At 41.2% G+C, this 9653-nt stretch overlaps 2 protein-coding genes across 2 annotated transcripts; one reads left to right on the top strand and one right to left on the bottom strand.

Moving 5' to 3' along the window:
* Positions 1-460: 460 nt before the first annotated feature.
* tram1 (translocation associated membrane protein 1) lies at positions 461-5206 on the bottom strand. Its single transcript, XM_085938726.1, has 11 exons — positions 4885-5206; positions 3815-3878; positions 3252-3370; positions 3063-3179; positions 2511-2569; positions 2340-2424; positions 2094-2164; positions 1922-2026; positions 1605-1748; positions 1334-1485; positions 461-1230 (listed from the first exon to the last, which is right to left on the bottom strand). The coding sequence occupies exons 1-11, from the start codon at positions 5005-5007 to the stop codon at positions 1160-1162; spliced, it is 1110 nt and encodes a 369-aa protein (XP_085794852.1). The 5' UTR covers positions 5008-5206; the 3' UTR covers positions 461-1159.
* Positions 5207-5974: 768 nt separating this feature from the next.
* Positions 5975-8164, top strand: xkr9 (XK related 9). Its single transcript, XM_085939379.1, has 3 exons — positions 5975-6361; positions 6683-6897; positions 6979-8164. Exons 1-3 carry the CDS (start codon positions 6045-6047, stop codon positions 7608-7610), a joined length of 1164 nt encoding a protein of 387 aa, XP_085795505.1. The 5' UTR covers positions 5975-6044; the 3' UTR covers positions 7611-8164.
* The last annotated feature ends 1489 nt before the right edge of the window (positions 8165-9653 follow it).

Consider the following 9653-nt stretch of genomic DNA (forward strand, 5'->3'; position numbering starts at 1 on the left):
GTTTTTTGTTTCTTGGCACAACTCTTACTTTAGTGGACGTTCATACCGTACCGTAATTAAAAACGTGTCGAAAGTATGTTTAAAAAACACATAATAGCCTTTTTAAAAACGCATTCGGCGTTAGATTACTGAATAATTTCAGTCAATCATGTTTAATATTTCAATAAAATTTATTTCGGCATTTAAAAAAAAATTGGCCGATGGAATTGGCACCTATTCACTTAATTTACTGTCAATCATCTATATTTTTATTGTTGTAAACTTGAGCAACACTGCCTTCTAGCGACCGTAATAGGAACATGCTTAGAAATTACACTTGCTTGTACAATATTTGTATCATTTGAATAAAAGTGGCTTTTTGTATTCTCTAAAATAAAAAGGACCTGTTGCCAAGTACATCATCCTCATGATTAAGCTTCAGGGAATAGCATCTTTTTCAACAGCATTAAAAATCATCACAAACAGTCAATCTTGTTTATTTGGCACAATTAAAAACAGGAGAACCGTCTACACTTTTATAACAAATCCCTCTTTTCATAAGCAATAGTAGAAATGCAGCAAATCACACATTTCCCTCTCTCCTCCAGCATCATTAGTCACTCCTCCTTCCTGACTTAACTAGGAGTCCACATCCAGCACCGATGGGTGTTTTGGTTTATTTACAAAAAAAAAAAGAAGATTTACTTATTTATACTTCCATGTTCCTTTTTTGTCAGCCAGTGAGACAGTTGTTTACTAGACTACAAAATGTATATCCAAAGCTATGGCTGGTTAGGATAAGACACTAAACGAAATGTAAAGTAGCTCACAAAAATACACAATTTTTTTTTGGGGGGGGGGGGGGGGGGGGGGGGGGCGGAGGGTGGACGGGGGTGAAATGAAACAAGACTTTTTGGGGGCATGAAAACACAAGTTTAAAAATGACACACCCTGTACAAAACGTTCTGTATCGATAGGCACTTTTTTTCTTAAATAAGGTCTTTTTTTGTGTCATAGTTTATTCCGCAATTTGTTGGTTCTTTCCCACCCAAAATTGGCACAGCGGAGCAGCCTTTCTGACGACGGATAAATCCAATGGACGTCCACTTGCGACGCTTCTTGAGGAGCGAGAGGGAAGCGGCCCGGGTGAGAGGGAAGGGCTTTCACGTAGCGGCGTCTCTTAAGAGGACTTCTGCTTCCGGAATCTCGGCGAGTCTGCAGCGTGAGAGCTGACGCCGTTGACACCGTTGGCTAAGAACACACACACACACACACACACACACACACACACACAAAACACTTGGTGAGAATATAATGACACCTGGGAGGAACTAAATACGAAATGATGCTTCACCTTTATCTTTCTTTGCTTTGCTTTTGGAGGGCCCAGATTTCTTCTTGATAGTCTGCACTGAGGCATGCTCTCTCCAACGACGCAGCTGGAAGTTGATAAACTTCCACATCATGAAGGCCTGCGTCAGACACACGCCGGCCAGCACGGTGATCCTGGGGAGAAAGAGAGCGCACACACACACACACACACACACACACACCAAAAAATACGTATGAAAACAGACAGACAGACAGACAAAAAGCATCTTGATGGAGATCAAAGTTACGCTCACCTCACGAAAAGAATGTTAAAGTTCCCTGTGGTCAAATCGAAGCCTTGATTGTCTGCGTTGGCGAGGCCGAAGCCCACCGTGAGGACGGAGAGGGACAGCGTGAGAAGACGTCCGAGGACAAACAGGACGGCCCACACTCTGAAGCTTACGACCAAAAAAAAAAAAAAAAAAAAAGAGGAAACTTGAAATGTGAGGTAGGACTTTCTGAATATTCTAAGAAAATAGTTCAAAGTATTCTAAGTGAAAACACAAAACAAAAGCCTCAATGCTCATTAAATGTTCTCAGAAAGTCACCCAAGTCTCGGTTCTGCCCTTACCCCAGCTGTCTGTTCTCGTTACTGAAATAGACGAGACGGGAAACGTGGAAGAGAACCTCCACAAAGTAGTGCAGCACCAGCAGGACCAGACCCAGACGGTTCAGACTGAAAAACAAAGACGACTAGCGTGATTCTTTTTCTTTTTCTCATAAGGCTCGCTAGTTAGTCTTACTTGAGGATGTAAGCGCCGCCGATGTGGCCCAAGTAGAGGAAAATGTACACCAGCTGGCGCGGAATGTCCTCCTAGAAGTGGTAAAAAGAAAAAGAAAAGAATTACAACGAGCCGGCACAGTTCCAAAAGCTGCCATTCTTTGGAAACAAAGTTGCCTAAAATGTGATGATTCAAAACAAGTTGGACTGTAACATTAAAAGAGTACGACATGAAAAATCAATGTGACAGAATATAAGGCAAAAAAACCTTTTTGGTCTTCTGGAAGTAGAGCTCAGGGAGCGCATGGAGCCAGTAGGCAATCTGGCAGATGTAGTAAAACTTTATCTGTAGCCTAACAGGGCAACATTGACATGAGTATGCAGAATAGCACAAATTATCATTTTTATTTTCATGTTATTTCATCAGCCTTCTACTTACGGCATCAGCATGTGGGGGTAACCTTCCCACAGCGAACTGGGATTGGATAGGAAGTTTTCCTGTGACACAAATGCAGGTAAGCAAAATAAATAAAAGATAAAAAGATGCAAAGAAAAACAAAACAATATAAAGGAAAAAAAAATTACATCAGAATAATCATAAGAATAAAAGTTGTAATCTTGCAATTTGCATTACGAGGGGAAAAAAGTCAAGATATTATGATAAAAATTCACAACGATCAGATTTGTAAAAAGTCAGAATATCACAAGAAAAAATTTAACATAAGCTAAAATGACAGTCATAAAATAATTCGCAATAAAGCAGAGAAAATAAATTGCAGCATAAGAAAAAGAATTACGTTTATGGTATAAAAAGTCATAATGAGGAAAAAAAAACTACTGAAAAATGGCACAAAAAGTTTTACTGCGACTTCTTGTGACATCACAATTTCTCATCAAGAATACCGAACAATGAAGCAAAGCAAAAGTAAAAAAATAATAATAAAAAATTGTATGACTAGTCAATAATTGATCAAACCCACCACGTACTTACAGAGAAGAGGATACTTGCGCCCCAGCCGAAGGAGAGGAAGTAGAAAGCGCTGAGCTGGCCCGACTCGTTGAACTTGCTGTGTTTGGTTTTGGAGAAGTGCTTCTTACGAATAATTTTCTGCACGCCGACACCACCAATTAGACAACAATGCGGGCGGACGAGCGTGACCCGGGCATGCGTGCCACTTACGTCCAGCACGTATTCCTGGATGATGGCGTGCATGATGATGGCCACCAGCATGTAGAAAAAGACGGTAGCCAGGTCTTTGATGCCGTGGTGGAAGTGGTTGACGGCCGTCTCCTCTGGACCTCCACCCCCAAAAAAAACAAAACCAGATTATTTGTCAAGTCGAGACACCAGCCCTTTAAGGAAAATGCGCCTTGGTGATGTGTCACAAACTGTTTGCTCGAGAGGATCTTGTAGCCACTGACCACATCTCAGCTATAATAATCTATCCTTACAATCTTCCTACTCATCTGCTTGTCATAGCTTTTGGAAGAATCATCATCACTTTAGAAGAATCCTACTCTCTGCCTGTGCATTTGAATGCATCTTATTTGTGAGGCATCTGTAAATAAGTTACAGTCCTGCCTGATAAGAGGTGAATGGAACCCTGACACTGCTGGACGCTATCTTTAAAAAAAACACAAAAAACTTTCACAGAGCTTTGATCAAAGTGGCTACAACAATCGAAAATTGCAGTCGGTAAACCAAATTAAAATAACATGTCAAGATGTTTTAATTCAGTTTACCATTTGTTGAGATTGTCACGTTGTACTGGACGGTGATGAACAACACTGCAAACTTGGATGTGACCTGTGAATTTGGATGAAAAGTACAAAAGAAGAATTATTCTACTAATGCTCACAATATTAAAATGTATTTTTTGTTTCTTTCCCACGATGCCATTTGAGGACGCTCTGTTAACTGAATGTGTTGCATTCACATTCCGTGGGAGTCCGTGACTTCATAAACTAACAAGAATAAGTGTAGCACGAACCCCGCAATTAACAATGAATTGCGATTCTCATGTTTCCATTATTAATCAATATGCAGTGATTAAAATGTATTTTAAATCAATAAAGTGCCGTTGCGGCGTGTTCGGTGCTGCGTTTTCGAAAACAGCGCTGCGTTCACTGCCCTTAAACTGCGTCGGACAATTCTAAACTATTTTACAAAAATAAGTTTTAATAAATGTGAACGTATGGGAGGGAAAGTAAAGCTATTTAAATACTTTACGGATGGAGATATTATTCAGCTAAAGAGAAGAGAGGCAAAAACTTGCTCTTCGTCGTTAGACTGAATGATGGCAGCCCTCCTGCAGAATGCCACGTAACACATTCAACGTTACGTGCAAACTAACCAGAAGACGCCGTTTGCCTAATCAATAATCACGGGGGATCGATGAGATACCAATAAAGTGTTATTTCTGTCTTTTTTAACACCGTGTTGCGTTCAGGGAACTTAAATGCTTCGTGACTAAAGTGCGCCTGTTGATTCCAAATTTCATAAACTAAAAGTACCGTTTAACAAAAGGGATTAAAAACGGGCAGATATATCGAATTAAACGTTTTACTTAGTTTGTTAGGTTTAAATAGCTAAAAATGAGAAATCAGAGTGTAAAACGGTCAAACTTTGTGTTCCAAGAGGAAGTAACACCGCGGAGAAAGGCGAGCAAGATAACCGTGCCACGGTCACTAGATGGCGGCCAAAAGAGAACCGAGCCTCCGCCGTCGGCGGGCTGCTGGAGCTCCACCGTGAGCTCAACACATCCGGAAGAAGTTAAGTCAGCAAAGTAGAAGATGTGTGTATCGCCATTTACCTCGAACATGAGCCCAAGGAGGAACACCATAGCAACGCAGGACACAATATCGGCATGATTCTGGATGATAAATTCGTGGCTCATCACCGGCGGGCTCTTGGTGCTCTTTTTCCGGATACCCATTTCCACAGAAATCGGCGTTGCTCGTTCGACGGCGACTTTTCTGAATGTCAAATTTTTGTTTCTTTCGACGTGGAAGCACTCGACAGTCGGCCTGCTGTTTCCAAGAACCCTAAAGGCCAGGCAGACAGCGATTAAATGGCGTGTCACTCTTGTGCTCGGGTGGGAGTGTCCACGCCAGCGAGAGTTCAGGGCGCCGCGCTTGACGCTACACAGGAAATAGCCACGTTGCTAGATCGCCCCCTACAGGATTGGGGAGGAATCGTGGTTCAATCATAATAAATGAACGAATCTATTTATCTTAAATTAATGATTGCAAATGAAATGATTTATGAAAAACTAATGAATGACTAAATGATTTAGTATTCGTTTTGAAATGAATAATACGCATATACATCAAATAAAAATAAAGGAATACAAAAAGTCAAAGTCTGTTTTATTGTCAATACCAGTGAGAACAGATTTTCATTTGCAATGCCGGGATTTAAGTAAAATGTACCCTTTTTTTTCTCTTTTTTTCATGGTTTGTCCTTTGTTGGTAATCAGGTGTGTTCCGCTAAAGCCACTCCCATACACAATGCAGTCCACACCATGGAAACAGGTAAACGTAGAAAGTACAAAGGAAAAAGTTGGCAGAAAAATAAATACTCAAAGTAGCTAGTTACCTGTTGCCATCGTGACACTTTCTATTTTGTAAAAGGACTTAGTCAGAAATACGGATGTCTTATTTCAAATGTACTTGAGAAAAGAAGTATAGTATTTCAACTTTACTTCTTCCCACCACGGGCGATGACGTTGAGTCCCATGCAGTCAATCATTCCCAAAAGTGCACGTGCACAGGACACAATTACGTAACAACATTGCTATGGTTCATTTTAAGGTGGAGCTTGTGCTAATTCCAAAGAAAGAAGACAGAAAGCAAAAGAGGACGAGAGAGCTTCTGTCTGCTCCTTCCACTTGTGATGAAAGGATGGCCACGCATCTGATCAGCTACGCACAAAAACTGTCCGATCTGATGCCTTTGGCCGACTAACTCAGAGATGCGCCGAACTGACATTCGGTACACCAAACTGCGATGGCTCCTAACGCTTGCCGGGCTTCTTCTTTACATCGTGGACATCTGGACAGATGTGGGACTGTCCATTAAGTACCTTCTAGATGGACGTTACATATGCTCGGCGTTGACTTTCTCATTCATCCTGGCCGGGTTGCTGGTGACTCAGATTTTCAGTCACGCCTGGTATGAGGATGATCTCGAAGACGCTTTGGTGAACCCCCGAGGGCAAGCCACCGTATTTGGAATGTCCAAGGGCAAACTCGTAGTCTTCCACCTGTGCGGCGTGGGTATTTTCACTAGGTAAGGGCAATCAAACTCCCAGATGGGGAAAAACGGAATGTGTAGCGGTTCGTGACAACATAGGGAGTGTCGCTTTGCACTTTATTATCTGGTGTTCTGCAGATTGTCTAAACTGGTAGAACCACATTGAGCTTGCATTTTTTCTCACTATGGAAACAAATACTTGCAATTCAAAACATCACGTTGGGCGAATATTAAACGGAAATACCGCCGCAATAAAACACATGACAAAACTATACAACATAGTAGTTGTTCTGTTTGTTTGTTTTTTTCCTTTATCAATATTTATTTGATGTCTATGTATTTATTTATTTACTTTAGGTACTACCACCTACTCAAAAGTGGCTTCAAAGTGCTCTGGCTCCTGAGCGGTTCCCTTAACGAGGACGAGAGGAAGGAATCTCACCATCGCCTGTTTTGTCAAGCCACTGACTTGAGCATGCTCAAACTCTTTGAGGCGTTTTTGGAGAGTACCCCCCAGCTCCTCGTGCAGATCTACATAATCCAAGACCAAGGCGAAAACTCGGTCGTACAATGTAGGTTTCAGTTCTAATCCTTAAATGTCATCCTCTAAATATCCAAACCTAAAGGTGTCGTTCCTGTCTGCTGCCTTCCAGATTTTTCCACGGTCTTCTCGTGTTGTAACATCGCCTGGGCTTTGGTGGACTACCGCCGATGTCTACGCCGGTCACTCCCCAACATCCAGGAGATGCCCTCTGGCTTGCCCACCGTCATTTACCTCCTCTATAAACTCTTCACCTTCAGCAGCCACATCCTCAGCTTCAGTCTCCTCCTGCTCCTCACCCCATACTGTGTGATAGCCTTGGTGGGCATTTTGTGGCTCCTGGGGACAATATGGTCACACGTGCTTCGCACCAACTTCTGCTCCACCAAAAGGCATGAGATGGTCTACCGCGCAGTGGTTGGGTTCATCCTGACATTCACCTTTTTTAACGTCAAAGGACAGGACACCAGGATTGCCATGACTGTTTATTATTTCCTCCATTTCCTCATTAACGTGACATCACCATTACTTTTGGCGTTACTGAAGCCGGAGGTGCGGACAGCAATGTTCTTCTTGGTAATCAGCGGGGTTATCTTTGCCAGCTCCGTGCTGGGGCTGGCCTTTCTGGTGTTTTTCTACTGCCATCTGCACCCGAAAGCGAAGCGGCCTGAAGCTGACGAAGTGGACGGAATCGCAAAACAAACTGAGGCAACAGGCAGAATGAACAACTTCCTGCGGCCCTGACGGACATTTAGTCAAGATCGTGGGTACAATAAAAATCACAGAAACTTCAATTAAGATACCTGGACCCTTCTTAATTGTTAAAGGGGCCATATACATACATATGTAAATATATATATATTATTTGTCAATTTATTTATTTATTTTTTATTTATTGGGGTTATTTGCTCATTACTTATTCGTTGCTCTTGTCTGTTCGTTTTTACTCTTTGTGCTATTTGATTGTGAGTGTTGTGTACTGTGTCTAGTCACCGTGGGACGGTGGGAAACGTAATTTCAATCTCTTTGTGTGCCTTAACATGTGAAGAAATTGACAATAAAGCGGACTTTGACTTTGATACATGTACATAAGCATATTTTCTACTCTACTCTAATATATACATATATATATATATATATAATAATAATAATAATACATTTTATTTATAAGGCGCCCTTCAAGGCACTCAAGGTCGCCGTACAAACATGAAATAGCATACACAATTCAAAGAAAAACAAATATATATATATATATATATATATATATATATATATATATATATATATATATAATGTATTTATTGCATTGTAGCTTTACATTTGTATTTATCTGCTTTTTAATTTCTCGTGGGGGTTAGGGGCGCGTTCAATATTTTAGGTTAATGCTCTGTTGGAGACACATTTAGTTTGTTCCCGGTTATTGCTAGATTTCATATTGATATTCATATGTATTTCATCTTGCATGTTATCATCTTTGTTGTGTGCATGGATTTTCTGGAAATCAATTAAACATTAAAATCTCAATAGTATCTGTCTCCATAGTCAGTGATTTCTATGCATTCTAATAGTATTTCCGTATCAAAGTATTTTTGGATACGGTTTCAAATTTTAGACATGAAATATATCTTGTTACTGTACGTATGTAGTAAAATAGGAAACGCTCTTGGAAAAGTTTATCTTGCAGCGTTACTGGAGCGCCGTCTGGTGGTGCAACTCTGGACTACATCACCACCAGGCATGAAAAAAAAAGTAACTTGAGTGTAAAATAAGCATAAAGACAAAAGTTATGAGTGAAAGGGGTTACGCAATGACTTTCGAGGTGCTATAAAATGAGCATTTTGTTTACAGGACTGCTGGTGAAGTATGCAATGAACCCGTTGAACACTAGATGTCAGTATTGTCATTTTCTTACAATTCAGGCCCGGAGTTGCCTATTTCAGGAGAAAGACGATGACGTCATCTTTTAAAAGGATGGATCATCCCCTCCTTTTTACTCCTTTTGTTGAAGAAAAAAAATGTAGCCAAGTAAAGCTGCCAAAAGTGCTTTTATCAGGGTGGGGGAGGCAAACTTTTTGGAACAATTTTGCTTGAGCGACTCACCTGAATAGTTAGCGCCACTGACATGGAACCACAGGAGTTAAGCAAGACCCAGAAAAAAGCGGGTCGAGGAAAGTGGTAGTACGTCATTTCTGGCACGGTAATAGACGCTAATCTGAGTCTCCCATCTAACCCTAATGCACCTCCAGTAGGGGGATGATCTCGGAGGGGGCAGAAAAGACCTTCAAAACCATCTGAGTCAGCTCTGATCTTTTCTTGATTTTGCTCAGGGTGATGCACACCTCTAGAAGTCAATTCTCAGCCTCAAAAGTTCGAAACAAAAACCCAGACATACTTAAATTGTGCTATTTTTTTGACATAATAATGACTACAGGCCTTTTTTTTCCCGATAAAATACTATTCGATACCTAATCTCGAAACATGAGGTGGATTGTGATTCAAGAACGACGCATTTCAAATGCTGCCTTGATGCAGACCGTTAACCCTTGCATCAACTTATTGATTTATTTTTTCCATCCTGTAGCAGCCAATCCATTTCAGGGGGTCTGCCGGCGTGTGCGGTGCCCCCCAAAAATTTGTACGGGCCCAATAACTGCGGCACGGCGAGCCGTTTTTCATTAAGGCTTCAAAGTCCATTGAAGGCATGATTAATGAAATCCCCGTAATGTTGCATGTCTTTAATTACCGTAATGCACTACCACCGCAGCAGCACCTTCGATGCATTAGCGA

The sequence above is a fragment of the Syngnathus leptorhynchus genome, chromosome 19, assembly GCF_054491065.1.
Source record: "Syngnathus leptorhynchus isolate UIUO chromosome 19, UIUO_Slep, whole genome shotgun sequence".
In the NCBI taxonomy this organism is placed as follows: Eukaryota; Metazoa; Chordata; class Actinopteri; order Syngnathiformes; family Syngnathidae; genus Syngnathus; species Syngnathus leptorhynchus.